Genomic DNA, 16,306 nt, shown 5'->3' on the forward strand with positions numbered 1-16,306 from the left:
CGACGTGTTGTTCTTGTTGTTGGGGACAACACTCTACTAAAGGATATATAACGTTCCAAGTTTGTATCTGTGCATCATTGATGGACTCCCCAATTCCAAGATGGTGGCGACGGTGTCATGCTTGGTTCTTTTTCTTAAAGAGGGATATGGGACGTTTTGAAAAGGACTATAAACTACTAGCAGATAATATAATATAGATACTGTGTAAAGATGATTTAAAATATACACGTTTCGTGTCTGACTTGTGGGTCTTTAATTTATTAATATAGTAATTAGAGAAATATAATTAAATAAAGCATGTCGACATTTAACTATATAATAACACAACAGCAACTCTAATCTAAATCTCATAAAAATAGAAATATACACAGTATTCAATTCGAATTGAATAATTTGAGTTTGGGAGTTTGTTATCCCACTATAATATTCCGCGCGCTTCACTCCTAGTCAGAATATCAACACCGCACAAGCAAAGGCGAAATTGTTCATTTTCATCAGTCAGATTGGATGATTCGATTCTTTACCAATTCTCTGATTTTTACACGTCCTTGTTACTTCATATCCTTCCAATAAGCATTCCCATAAGTCCAATATTTCACCTTCAATGTAAACTTTGTCATACACAAAAAAAGTGTTTGTTTTAACTATATATTTCACTATGTATTGACACTCGAGTAATTTGATCAGTAATTATGTATATACAATTTACTAAACTTAACCAGTTTTTACCGTTTATAATAAATTATGTATAATCGCATTTTAAAGTACATTATCCCTTTTTTCATATTTCAGATTCCCTTTCACTAAGCGAATGCATCTTGATTTAAGTCTCTTGCATGAGCGTTGTTTCAAATATTGTGAATGCGGAGGCCATCATCGCAATTAAGTACAGAAAGAAAAACAAACGATCAAGCACCAGGGCAACGTTCTTCCACTCTCTGGCGGCTTTCTCTTTCGCTTCCTTATCCTGAGATTTGTCCACAATCACTTTAAGATAATCCTTAATGTCTTTAATCTCCTTTTCAAGATTAGAGATAGCGCGTGGCAAGGTGCTGAAGGGGCGCTCGAATGGATTCTCGGGATCAGTGTTGAGTACCTGAGGTGTTCCGTTCGTTAACACTCGCCACGATTCTTCAGTTTGCATTTCAAAGCACCCCACCCTGTCGTACTTAAACTCAGAATGTTTGTTCTTGTCTTTGTTGTTATAAGCGACAAAGGCATTTGTATTTTTTTCTAAATTTTCATCCACAAGTTGATTTCTCATACAAAAAACTCGAGCAAAGACTTCCATCATACACTGAAATCAAAACATATTTAATTAATTTTAGCGCTGGTCGTCATATTTTGGTTTCAGTGATATTTTCCGATTTGTTAACTGGGGGAGGTTTGTGGGGTGTGGGTGGGGGCACAATTTTAGCGCTGGGCATCGTATATAGTTTTTCTCTGCGCCACCATTTCAACAGTTTAAATCTAAACCCAAGGCAGCCCCAATTCGTCATTAACGATTGGTCTAATGAGACCACAGGTAATGTTCCCAAAATACAAACAAGGTGTCACAAAAGGTACTATAATATGCCTGTTAACATTATCCATTTAAACGCCAAATTATATAATATGAAAGGCACATTAACGATAATTGCTAAAAACTGCTAAGCGCAAGAGAGTTATTGAAATAATATTGACAATATGTTAGTCCCGAAATGACAAGGGAGATAACTCAACTTTAAAATATTGGTCGCGAGAGTTATCCACTCGTACAAAATGTTTCCGCCCTTGAGACGGAAATAATTTTATAGTAACCAGAAATTTACAAGAAATTTAATGCAGCTGCTTATTTTGTATTCGATGATGACATTGATAAATAAACGATAATTACGTTAGTATGTATGTTCAAAAAATTGGGATAAGTTCTACCCGTGTAGTAATCTCTAAAGGGGAACCAGAGTTCTTTATATAAAGTAGAAGTTAATAAATGACTTCTAGAATCGGCTATAAATTTGGCGACGGTATAAGTTTGTTGCCGAATAACGGCCATAATATGGTAGTCAAAGTTGCGATTACAGACACTAGATAAGAATTGTAATACTTGCTAAGGATTATTCTGGAGCTATTAAAAACAGAGAGAGAGACACACACACACAGCGAAAGACATGAGTTTAACGTCCACTCGGCATAAATTAGGTCATTTCGGGACTAACATATGGTGTGTTTTTGTTTGTTTTTTTCAATAATTCCTCGCGTGGGCGAGAAGAAAAGAATAATTATGAAACAAAGTAGCTGTGTCAAACAGTTTGAATTTGAAACAATGGATTCATTAATTAACTAATTTACCTTTGTAGCGAACGAAATGGCACAATTAAAATGTTATCCTCCCATTTCGTGTTGTGGAATAAAATGATAAGTAATTTGTTTTGTCGTGTTTCTAATCCCAAGAATACATTTTATAACAAATAAGTCCACAGAATATATTGTTACAATTCTTTAGCGGCATAAAACGTTTTGAATTATTATCAACTATTAAAATATTAAATTATAATCATACCACGGGAGAATATCTCTTTATTAATAGAAACTCTGCAGGACGGGAATTTAGGTACTATAAAAGTACGATTCTCCATTTGATTTGTATAGTACAAAAGCTTGAGAACGACAACGATCTTGGATTTGTTTTATCTCATTTATTCACCACACTTTTAATGTAACTAGGTCATTTCGGGACTAGCACATGGCGGTTCAATTTTATTTCAAAAGGGGGTCTTTAGCAGTGGGAGGAAACCTATGAAAATCAGACAGCACTATCATTGGTCATAACACAGTAATTCTGCTTTCGTGTTGCAATAACAAACAGATTGACCTGTCTGATTTAAAACTATATAAATTAACAAGAGTGAGACATGGGGTTTAAATGAAACCGACAATTTTATTTTTGACCCAGGTCAAAGAGGCAGGGTCGTTTTAATTCAAATAAATTGAACACAAATGTTACGATCTAATATAAATTTAAAGCTCTTATATTTTCATAAAACTCGGGCTACATCTTATAAAGTTAAAATATATATATTACAGAAAATGATCGGTTTCGATTAGACTTCAAGTAAACATAAAAGTTACACATAAAAGTGGTAAGCCCTTGAAGCCAGTTTGATTATATACATTACACACCAATTCCACAGAAATCTGAGTGAAATTGTTCGGTATATGCCGCAAAAATAACAACGCATAACAATTTTTCGATTACAGTTATATCCGAGGGGAGGAACGTGTGAGCTCATAGACAAAAAACTTGATTAATACTTACGGATTTAAAAATTCTTGGTACTCTAGTTCTAGAACCACGGAAATACATGTTAACAACGACTACGGACAACAGAGTAGACAGTGTTATCAAGATCATATTCAAGCAATAATATGCACCTGGAAAAAAAAGAAAATTATTAGTATACGTTCCTGTCTGAAGTCAGTTGTGAATATGTAATTGAAGTTGTTGGAAGACGAAAGACAATTAGCTGAGAGAGAGAGAGAGAGAGAGAGAGAGAGAGAGGGGGGGGGTGATAACATAATTCGCTTGCGCGTAGGGTCTTAAGCAGTGGGGAGAAACCAGAGCACCCGGAGAAAACCCACGAGGTTGGACAGGCAACCCTACTCCTTGTCACATTCAAGTGAGGAATCGAAACCACGTCTCTTGACTCAATGACAGACCTAGTGATAGCTGAAAGAACACATGATATGGAGCAAAGTGACTTCCTTCTACAGACTAATTCAATATGGCCGAGAATGGTATCAGTTGATTAGATTGGGCAATTTCAAAATCTTGACGCTCTTTTTTAGATAATATCATTGTCTAATATAGAATGCTAAAATGACATTTACTCAACGTAGTCAGTGTACAAAATGGTATAAGTATTTTAAAGCGTATAGCATGTACAGTTATCAGTCGACTAACATAGGTATTTATATAATGGGTTTATGTTCACGAGACGAAGAATCCTGTTTTTGACAATTTAAGTTTGTTTTTGTTTAATTTAAAAATGCTGGTGAACCATTCGATTGTCTTGTATGTATGTATGTATGTATGTATGCATGCATGCATGCATGCATGCATGCATGCATGCATGTATTTATGTATGTATGCGAAGAGGGTTGTTGATTTTCAACGTTTTCTAATCACATAAATGCAGAGTTATGAATATTTTGGACATTAAAAATTCTTGAGGTGAGGGCTCTCTATACTTGAACTTAAAATGCTTTCCAATGCCGCTGCCCTAGAAACCCCTTTCTTGTTTGCTCACGTTACCTATAAAAGAATCAGAATGTAGCTGCTAAGCATATAGCGCTCACAAGATAGTAAGGACGGGAACGGAAGGACCGACAAAAAAGAAACAGGGGTAATAACACTATACCGCCAATTTTTATATGGATGAATAAAAGGCATAAATGCTTAAGTAAGCCAAAAATGTGGTTCTTAAAATAAATTAGAATGCACGAAGAAATTAAAATAAAAGAAAGAATAACAGTTGCCCCGTTAAAAGCCACTTAAAGTTCAATTAACAAATCGATTTACTTATATATAAATATTCCAGAAATAACTGGTTTGTAAATACACCTTTGCTGAAGAATAATTACTTACTAACTGTACGTTTTCGTACCCAAACATTAACAACGCGCTAATCCCTTTCAACAGACTTTGCATAACGATTGGCAAAATAAATATGAATGACACTGTGTTATGTGTTATAAAGTTCCCTACAAAGTCGGTACATGATTTTAAAATAATAATTATCGAATTAATATTTCGAGTCATGTAGTTTTAACTCTCCAGGGATGTATTTATATTATTGGCAATATCCATGAATATTTATATATGTAGCTAGTGTAAGAACGGGATGCTTTAAAAATATATAGATGAGAGAGGAAAGATAATTAAAAAATGCTTTTAAAATATAATTCAAAATTTAATAATCAAATAAACGCAAATATATCATTAATCAAAAAATCCAACTTTCTATGCAGCTAGTGAACAGCACTTATATTAAACTAAAAACCAGAATTGGTATCTTCTTATCGATAATTAAGTAATTAATTTATATTTCCCTGATATAGAAGAACTACCCCTGGAAATTGTGCCAATTTGACAAAACTCGCGCGTCCGTACGTATAGAGACCCCGCTAAACTATTTTTCAGGAACTCACACGAATTAAGTACCAGACATTGATTTACGTCTACTTAAACCTACAGAGGTTGATAATATAAGATAAATGATTTACCAATTAAAGGTATGGAAGAAGCCGCAGGTGGCGTAGATTCAGCTAATAGTAATAACAGCACAAAAAACGCCACAAATATATTCATACCTGTTTACAAGAAATAAAAAAAATATGTACATAGAATACACGGTTAATATAAGACAGTTTGGGCGTTATTATTGGGTTTGAATGAATTTGTGTGTCGGTCAAAATCTTTTCCAAAATAAAAATCAGAGTGGTGGAACAATTAAAACTCAATATTTGAGCAACTATTTACTATGCCAATGGCAGTCATTTACAAATCGTTTAACTGTCTAATCTTCCTATTATGATATAATTGACACAATGCTCCCAAGTACTGGACTCCAAATAATACATAGTCTTGCGATAAAAGTTTATCACATCTTATCAGCAAAATGTGTTACAAATTCATTTGACAAAGACTAACCTATTTTAAACACGACTGTCTATTTAAATGACATGGAGTTGATCGATCACCTTACGTTTCTGGACCAACGGGGCTAGTAAAGATGGGTATACCCTACGCTGTGCCCTACCACCTACACGTATTTCAATTTCCAACTCTCTGGGAATATTTAACGTGCTGCCAAATATATATATATATATGAGACCTCGGTTTACGCCCTATCTGAAAAACTAGACGATTTTCTTTTCCAGGTCCCCTGTCCTGCACCATTGACAATGGGAAACAACTCTCGGTCAATACCGGAATCGATCTCAGGAACCCTGTTTAGTTATCCAGCGCTTTACTTATCGGGCCACCCTAAAGATTCATCTGTAAAATACTTACCAAGTTGCATTTTGGCGGGAGATTCAGGGGGAAGCCAAAAGAGTACCAATGTTAGAGATGAAAGCAGAAGACAAGGCAATATAAGAATATAACTATAGAAGGCAACTTTACGTTTGATTTTCAGAGTAAATGTCAGATCAACGTATGGTTCAGGACAACAGGGATAATATTTTGTAGTTTTCTTAGCACTGGACTCCTTTATTTCCCACTCATTACTATCGATATAATCCGTCATCTCAAATCCAGTCAGATTGTACATAAACAGTAAGTCCAACTTAGATCCATCGTAAGTCCAAGATCCGAACTTAAGTTTACAGGTTTGGACGTCAAAAGGAAAATGTCTGATATCAATTGAACAAGAACTTTTAAACACAGCTTGTGGTATCCACACCACAGTACCATCACTAGATAATACAGCCAAGGCTTCTCTTTTCTCTTCTAACCTGGTATCAGCGCTGTAATAAAAAAAATTGTTATAATATCATTAGATCCCCCATTACCAGTAAGCTATATAGGAGTTTGAACTGGTATTAAAGTAGCTAAGTTTCTTAACTCAATATCATCCAAAGCCATCGATATTGAAAACACGAATTATTTGTCAGTTTAAATCAACATTGATGTTGTGATCTTACCGGGAAAAGATGGTCTTCTGATATCCAATATTTAATACAAAATAAACATTTTACCATTGGTACACGTTAATGCGTTTCAGTGCCATTTGTAACAAGGGTCTCGAAGAACGAGGCTAGACATATTCCACAAGTCATGTCAAACGGTGACGCTATATTCATATCTACTACTACTACTACCTGGTGCTTTAACGTCTGCTTCCACAAAAGTGATATCGCAGATAGGAGAGCCGAAGCTTCTTCCTGTTTTTAGAATATTCTTATCTGGAGAGCAGGCGCAATAAATACTAACATAAATGATTTGAAATTAGAGTAAAAACATATACATTCATAGTACATTATTATATGCATTGAAACCCAATTGTGTCAATTTCTAGGTCCCAGATATTAGCAAATTAGCTCCTTTAATATATTTCTTAAAATGCCCGGAACAGCTGCTTGGACAGTCCTGGTGAGAACTGATATCAGAGTTTTCAATATCTGTATTATCTGGGGAATTGGTGAGATTGGGGTGTGTGGGGCGTGGGGTGTGGGGTGTGGGGCGTGGGGCGTGGGGGGTAATTATTGTCGTAGGCAGTTCACTCACATAGCATGACACAAAGATCTTGTGATACAAATAGTCCCTCTCCCCACCCCCACCCACCCTCACCGCCGCCTTTAAATAAAATAGATGAAAGGAGGCAAGGCATGGGAATTGAAAGAATCTGGTACTCAAGGCTCAAATTTTGTGCGACTGCTTCATGACCTTACATCGTCAGGTCTGAAAGCAGCTTATAAAAAAAACGTCTAAGACAACAAATATTCCATTTTCCGGTTAACGTGGACTGATCACATATCAGCGGAGGCTGTGTGCGATTATGTTCCTCTGATATGCGATCATTCCATGAGTCATAGAGATCTGGGAAAATGACATTTAATATCGATAATATATAAAGAATAAGAAAACCGAAAACAAAATCATTCTTTTGACATCGTATCAGGCAAAAATATCTGGAATCTGTTTAAATATTGTCAAGATAATATCTTTTCCTTTAAGGCATCATCTCGGAAGGTAACCGGAATTTTCTCAAATCTGACATTAACAATACCCTAAGAGGGCATCAGTACCTAACCTTATCTTTCTATTTTCAGTCTTAAATATCCAGAAACGGAGTATTATCTTCCAATTTTTATAAATTAAATCCAATTATAGGGTAATCAGTCGATCAAACAGAACTAGACAATGACACAATTAATCTTATTAATTTCAAAATTATACACCGAGTTTGTAGGAGGATTAGTTACTGACATTTGAGAAGATAAAATTGTTTTCCATATTTTAGATGTCCGCTGTTTAACTTCAAATCAGTACACTTAAGTTAAATAGATGTCTATATCCATCAACGAGTAATGTATTTGGTATCTAACGATATCGACAATTACAATATTAGAGGTTTTCGTTCCAAAATGAATCAAAGTAGGTCGAATCCGTACCGAATCGAATTATTTACAATGACTGCGTATACGATACACCACGAAAACAAACTCTAATGCTCCGTTGCGATCTGATTCGAACCAGAATGTTACGCACATCTTAGAAAAATTACCAGAAAGATGATTGTCTCATTCAGTACATATAATATAGAAAAGCTTATAGCTCAAGCTGTGGGAACGTTCTAAAACATGGGATTTCTACCAGGTGTTTTAGAAAGAGCACGCAGAACAATGGTTGTTTGGATTTGAGAAGCCACTTGGTACAAGTTATCCTTTTATTGACAGTTAGTGTCAATTAGTCAATCGCAAAATATTTACTCACTAATTATAAAGTTTAATATCTGGCATCCATATATCTTCTGTTGGTACTCTGATTGTATGAATACCACTGTAATTATCCGCATCCCACTTAAGATACATATCATTCCAGTTCTGAAATACAAATTGCTTTAAGCATAATTTGAAAAGTAATCCCTGTACTGTCCTAAATCATATAAATTAGGAACGAAAGGAGTCGGATTTAAATCTCTGAACACAAATATGGCATTGCAGGAGTACATGTATATTGTCGTACTTCTTTTTTAATGTCCCTTTTAGGTATAGTCATGTAGTTGATCCATTGATAGTGAATACAAACTGAAAAAACCTATAGTTTGTCATGAAAAGTTACGCCCACGTCTGCCCAAATTTCAAGTCAATCTCTTGAGTGTCAACAAGATTTTTCAAATTGTCCAAAGCCATAACCCAGGCAGTAATTATCAATAAAATATAGACATGTCTGACATAGAGTTCAACATGCCAAGTACTAGTTCAGTAATGTCTAAGTTTTTGTCAGATACAACCCAATTTTTTATTTCCTGGTCATTGGAATAGAAATCCAGAGCATCCACAAGATTTTGTAAGTAAGCAAGGGCCACAACTGTGGCAGTTATCGTTGAAAATCAATATGATTCTTCGTCACATACCGTAAACAATGTGCATAAATGTATATTCAATCGGACGATAACCAGGGTGCCCACCAACAATTGTGGACAGACCGACGGACGAGGTGACGACAATATGTACCCTGGAGAGAGTAAGAGTACGGTAATGTACTTTGATCATTCATCAACAGTCAATCAGTCACGGACAAAAACTCTGAAACTGCATCTATTTAAAATCCCTAGATATCTCTGACTATCGGTCAAGAACATTACTGTTGACAGAGAACATTAAAGTGAGGACGGACTGGGAACCGGGGAGACTATGATATACGACCACATTAACACGCGGGGGTATAAAACTGCAAAAATAGTTTTAATGTCGAGAAGGCGGGGGAGTCGGATACAATTCCATGTATTGTTGTTAATAATAGGAACATGCGGAGTATAAAACTGAAAAACTTGTTTCAGTTCCGAGAAGGCGGTGGAGGTGGGTACAGTGGCATGTATTATTAATGATTACATGTATTGTTAATGATTTGGTATTAATTTGCAGTTTTTTATATAGCTTAAACCTTAATTACATTACATGTACATTACTAAACCCATTCACTAATACAATAGTAGTGTTTTACTTATTTCATTTATCTTCTTGTCTTGGAAAATGTCAGGCCATATAGTGCTTCCATTCTAACGACTTTTTGCTCTCTCAGCAAATCACAAACTATACTACGTTGCGTAGTTACGATACAACCAAACTTACAGTGGTTTAATTTTCGGGATATTGATTTCAAAACAGGCTCCAAATATTCATAATAGCACTGTTTACCACGTTTTCTTAATGTGTTCAAGATTGCTCCACAAACTAGATGCCGATTTTTAGTACTGACCGCAATATACGACCCCTTAGGCGACATATAGTTTGGATGTAAAGAATAATTTCTATAAGTTTCGATGAATTCTGTTTAAAACGTCAATTCTTCTGCAAGCTATGCCGTATTCGTTAACGATATTCTTTAGACTGACTAAAAAAAAATTAGGGTATATTAAAATTTTCACAATAAATCTTCATATACAATTATGAATGGACTAACTGACTGAGTGACGACATTATTGTACTACTAGGTTAAAAGTCGCCCACATACCCGATGAACAAATCAGAAAATAATGTTTTCAGTATGAAAGAAGACGCGTTCTAATTAGTTACTTCAATAGTCAATGTTAATTCCATTTCTTTGCAAATTGTAGTTTGTTCAGAATTCAGAATGTTACTTTTTCCTGGCAGGTTCCATTTCAGAATGAAAGAAGACGCGTTCTAATTAGTTACTTCAATAGTCAATGTTAATTCCATTTCTTTGCAAATTGTAGTTTGTTCAGAATTCAGAATGTTACTTTTTCCTGGCAGGTTCCATTTCTTGCTGCAAATTAGTTCCGTTGAAAATGTCATGGTTTTTAAAATGTGTCTTGGTATTTTTCGTGATACAAACACTTTTTTCCTTTGTAGTTTAATTATCTGATAAAATAATTAACACTTCAAAGGAAAAAAAATCTAATTGATAAATTTAAAATCAATATAAAATAAAGCCAAAAATCCGTATGTCGAATTCTATGTATATTTTTTAAGAAATGCAAGGGGTCGTAAACCATATAGCCTGCTGTCAAAATTAATTATGTGAGCTCCTTAAATGAGAAATGGTATACATCAGGAATTTAGAAAGATAATTTACGCAGGAATTGGACGCGCGAACCACCAGAAGGGTAGGGTGACGACAATATAATACCACATTTCAATGTGGGTGTGTAAAAACAATGTCTGATTTCTAAGTAATAAATCTTTGACTCATAACTATCAAGATTATAAAATATTTCTACCACCTACACAAGGAAGTATATATTATTTTTTAAATGTGAAATTAACTGAAAATGAGATAAAATATAACATTTTAAAAGACCGATGTGTCGGGCTATTTTTTAGGATTAATGCGTTATTTTCAAATTATATACAATGGTTGATATTATTTATGTGTTGTAATGAATTCAATTTGTGTCAAAACGGTCGCTGGTATTTTGTTACATTATGGAAATTACATTCAGATGGATTTTTTCCCCTGCATTTATGGTAAGTTTGAATTTTTTCCGTCAATATTCAATTTCCTAGCTTAAAAGAAATGAAATGAAATAGGGTTTAACGTCCTACTGTTCTGCTCCTATACAGGGCTAATGAAGACGGGCATACGCCATACAGTGAGGGAAATTTTGCCCGGGCAGCGGCACTATCGCCTACTCTTATATCGAATTCCAACTGCCAAGGGATCTTTTACGTGCATTCCAATGAAAACACGGGACCTCGGTTTTCCGTCTCATCCGAAAGATAGCTTAAAAGAACAAAGGAAAGCTTGAAATTCGCGACCTAATCAATTAACCAGTACCAGATTTTGAAAAAAAAAGAATAAAGTGGGATAATTTTTTAATAAAAAAAAAGACTTGAGACATCAGTAACAAAGTATAGCATTGTTTTCCAAATGGTTCTTTAACATAAGACAAAAAAATACCAACAAAAATCATCTTAACCAATACTTGCTGACGCATTTCACTTGTTGTAATTGCTTTTTGAAGAAGTAAATTGGTCCTGTGTCACGTTCATGGAGAAATAATGGAAACTGTAACTTAATGGAACATGTGCACAAATGACAAATAAAAGGAATTTTCAGCACAACGAGAAACTTCTTAAATTGTTTAAAATCTTATGCGTGTTTGTTTGTTTTTCTAACTGCCAATTTCCCTTCTCTGTTCAACCTCTAACTCAATTATAAAAAAAATCGCATGTCTTAAAAAGATCGTTCTGACATTAAAACACAGAAATCAATGACTTTGAAACTTTTTGTCTACCTCTTCGTCGATCTAGTGGTTTCAATAATTACAAAATATATGGACATATGTTGCACAACACACTCAGTATAGAAGCCTTTCAATCAACCCAAGCAGTATTGTCTGGGCACATTGCCGTCTTGGGATTCAAATGGCTGTCTACAACGCGTACGTTTTCTGTCTGACGAGATGAGGCTATAAAATCAATCGCTGAAACGTCTATCTATATCTTACTTACAGCCTATTTCCATTGTATCACAAGAATCTAACATTTTAGATAAAATTACAAATTTGAGTTTGTTTTAAATTCAGACATGTTCTATTATTCTAATCTGAATAAATTACCCAAAGATTAAAGGGGAAAACCAACGATTTTCATCAAGATTTCCATAAATTTTAAACATATATTCCGAAAAAAAATCCCCGTTGTAACACAAGCAAAACCGTTCTTTTTTTAAAACCGGAAGTGATGTAATTGGTTCAACATGTTCGCTGGTTTCTATAGTAAGCATACAGATTTGGCGATATTTTGTTCACATATCGTCGTTTGACAGAAAATCTGAGAACGGTGACTGTTTATTGGGATATTATAAACATGAAATCATAAGTTGTTTATTTTTAAATTCACTCATACTGTTCAAAATCACTGGTCCTCCCCTTTAATGATTTTACACTTCAGTCAGACTTATTTTCTTTTGTTTTTTCACGCCACTAAAAAAAAAACTCATCATCAGATCTAACCAGCATAATATACAAATTGACATTTTAAAAATCCAGATTAATAGATAGTAGTTTTTACTGTGAAAAGGATCATTTACTACTTTTGCGTACACAAATCGTTATTGATGCACTCCGATGCAAAGTACACGATACCCTAATCAACTACTTATTTTTTTAAACTCGTGATCACCACAACTTGGTTCTTTGTATTCGCGTATATAACTGGTCCACCTTATCAACTAATGCACTAATAGGTTATACTTACATAAGTGGCCCAAACATTGGTAGATAAAACCTGGTTCCTCTCATCAAGATCTAGAATCTGGATTAAACTTAGCCCATAACTAATTACCAAGGTATCATTCTGTTGAGCTACAGGTCTCCCCATTTTCCCTCGTTCAGCATATTCCTCCAATAATGTCCTGATGAGCATCTTTTCACTGGACATGTTCACGGAACCTGTGAATATAAATAATAACAATAATACAGGTATCCTTACCTCGAACTTCCTACCTGAAATTTAATTAATCTCATTGAAATACATATAAAATAGGAACACCAATGACCCTTCAACTTTTCGTGGTGTTATTAAGGGGTATTTCAATGAAATTTACAATACTCGCTATTCATAGACCACAGAAAATGATCGAAGCTGCATTGTGATCTCGAATGTGTTAATCGGATTTCGTGAGATTAACCAACAGATAAAGCAACAGGTCTCTTCCTTCAACCCGACTGTTATGAAAAGACCGGATATTAATATTTAATTAACAAAAACCTAGAATTGCAATAATAAAACACACAGCAGCAGCAATGCAATAAATAAGATTGTCTATTTTATATGTAATTAATTGTAGTTTCCAAACACAAGTGAGTAAAGAAATATGGCATTCCACAGTTTTTCATTAAAATTCATGCACTGATAAACATCACATTTTTTCAAAATAAAAGCCAATATTGAAACCCGCGAAAGGTTCATTATTCCCAGAAAACTCACACTGTATCTTACATAAGATATAAGGTTAAACGGCTCTATTTATGGAAAGCGTGTGACACTGATATTGATATTTGGGTGTTGTTTAAATATTAAAAATGTATCATGTAAAATTTAGATAAAGAGCTGTCCGTTCTTGCTATATAACAGCTTAAAAAATGAATATATTGAAAATTCCATACACTATTCAATAATCACCAATTCATATTTGTAAATAATGACAAATATGACTTTGAAAACAAGCCGAAGGTTAATATACATAATCCGTTTCCCTATTTAGATCATACGTAGATAGGATGTCACTTGAAAGCTGTGATAAACCACCTGTGGGTGGTTACGATAGCAGACCTCAATTTGTTTTAACCATCCACATCTCTTTGACAGAATAATCTATTAAGACGATCTTTCTGTCCTGTCTTGTTAGAACATGTTTGTAGAGATAAGGTAAGAAATTTTACTGAAAAAAGTCAGTGATTTCGTTCTATGGTTAGACCGGACAATGTAGGATTTTGACCACAAACAGAGCTTTTACACCATGCGGAAATCATGTTATCCTGGTATTCAACTCAAGGTATGCAACGACTTTTGAAACTGGTGGGCTAATAATGCCATTACAATGTGATTTCGCAAGCATCTCCACGGGGCTTATAGTATGAGTTAACAACAATACTAGTCCACCATTATGAAGTTGTGTTAATCTATCATTCAGTCAATAATTCATTTAGGTGTTTTGTTTCTAAAACATATAAAATCAAACAAAATTGATTTCTATCTACGCCTGATAAATTCCATACACGTACCTTCAAACCTTTATAAGTATTCCAGTTTCTCGTTTTTTAAAACCATATTGGTCAAGACATGCAAGAATTGGTGTTGCGTTATATGCGAAATTAATAACTTTTCTATATGTTTAATTAATTAATCATAAGCTGTTGCAGCCACATTTTGTAATAAGACACCGTATTGTCAATTACAAAAAAAAGACGTCCATTACGGTATTGTGCTATTACGATTGAATTAAAACGGAAATTGCATTTTTCACATAGGGTTGGCATTTAATTAAATGAACACACCAATGGCTATATGATTTCAATAGAAATGATATTGATGAGCATTAAAGTGCCGTCATTGGCATCAACAACATTAAAGTAGTCTTCCCAGATCACAGGACACAGTAAAAAGTTGTGTCTAAGTATATAAAAAAAACACCAAAATGTGACGACTGTGACCATATACCTTGTCTGCTAATTTCAAACCAAAATACGGAACCGTTCGGAAATGATCGCTAGATTTGCTAACGGTTAACATAATTGTTCATAGGTAGGTGGCCGAGTGGCTTAACGTGTGCGCTTTACATCATAAGGTCTGTCAAGTATATGGTTTTGATTCCGGCCAAATACATGCTTAGGAATTAGATAGCGTGCCTAATCTGTTGTGTTTTCTAAGGATTTCCCTATTTGCCCCCCCCCCCTCCACACACACACACACCCAATTAAAGTTGTCCGACAACGAATTATAAATTTTATCCACGTAGATCAAGTCTTATTGAATTATGTTGGACAATAATTCTCTAGTGACAACACAAATAGATTGATCTAAACATGACAGGACTAGTGTATAACATGAGAATACAAACTCAAAATAACTTAGGTCACTGCGTTATATGGATATTCACTACAAAATTGTACCATCTATCTGTCCAAACTATCTGTTCAATCTCTCGTTTGTCACGCTGTTGGCTTCTGATTTTCATAGCGTAGCTAATGTTATGTGTTCCCTTTTCCTAAAGACAGGGCAGATCTTACAAATAATAATGTTTGTTTTTGATCCAGGAGAAAACCTATTACGCAAACTGAAATGAAGGAATGGACTAAAGCAGAATAATGCGACAATACACCCAAAATTGTTAGCTATGCGAACTCAAATTTAATGATATATCAAGTGTTGAAAAAAAGAGAAACATTAAGTGAAAATTCAATTATTATTGGAGGTTTTACTAGGGGGTGTTTTAGGGTTATATTTGCACAGCCCAGTGTCTATTTTGTTCTAATTCCAATCATTTAGTCGTCACCGTTGTGTATATTAAACGTGTGTGTCAAATAGCTTTATTTAACGTCCGCTTCCACCGACGCGATATCGCCTACAATTACAATTTTAGGTGATGAGTATTTACAAGTGATGAGTATTTCAAAAAGAGGAACACATGAAATTTGTCCTTGTACAGATGTCGTGAAAGACAATTATCATTTGCTAACAAAATGAGATCAACACTTTGAGATAATGTTGAAAAATATTTAGTGTCCTGAAGAAATTCCGATTTATTTTCCTTTTTGCACTGGCTTTCTTAGGTATCGGTTGTTCATTACATATTGTAAAGCGTCTGAATGTAATATGTGAGAGATGATCTTAAGTAAAGAGCAAACATACTGAAACATTTATAGAGAACTCATCACCTGACTACAGTGAAAATATTCCCTGTTGTATGTAGGAACAACGCGATAACATGATGAAAGAATTCTTCATTGCATTATACATAAGTTGCGACTAAGCAAGTCCCAGCTCACAGTGAACACATTTTGTATATATTTACTAGTACGTATAAATACATCTTTTAAGTGGTGAAATTGTACAGTAGTCAGAAAGCCAG

General features: G+C 34.5%; 1 protein-coding gene across 4 annotated transcripts in view; it reads right to left on the minus strand.

Moving 5' to 3' along the window:
• Positions 1-16,306, minus strand: part of LOC126812380 (neuronal acetylcholine receptor subunit beta-3) — a 134,097-nt gene continuing 117,791 nt past the window's right edge. For all 4 annotated transcript variants that reach the window (XM_050538751.2, XM_050538752.1, XM_050538753.2 and 1 more), the window contains 6 exons: positions 12,931-13,124; positions 8,480-8,589; positions 6,056-6,510; positions 5,266-5,352; positions 3,299-3,414; positions 1-1,297 (listed from right to left, as the gene is read on the minus strand). In XM_050538751.2, coding sequence (XP_050394708.1) covers positions 824-1,297; positions 3,299-3,414; positions 5,266-5,352; positions 6,056-6,510; positions 8,480-8,589; positions 12,931-13,124 — 1,436 coding nt within the window. In that variant the 3' untranslated portion in view covers positions 1-823. The remainder of the gene's footprint in view (positions 1,298-3,298; positions 3,415-5,265; positions 5,353-6,055; positions 6,511-8,479; positions 8,590-12,930; positions 13,125-16,306) is intronic.

Source organism: Patella vulgata, chromosome 2, assembly GCF_932274485.2.
Source record: "Patella vulgata chromosome 2, xgPatVulg1.2, whole genome shotgun sequence".
Classification (NCBI taxonomy): Eukaryota; Metazoa; Mollusca; class Gastropoda; family Patellidae; genus Patella; species Patella vulgata.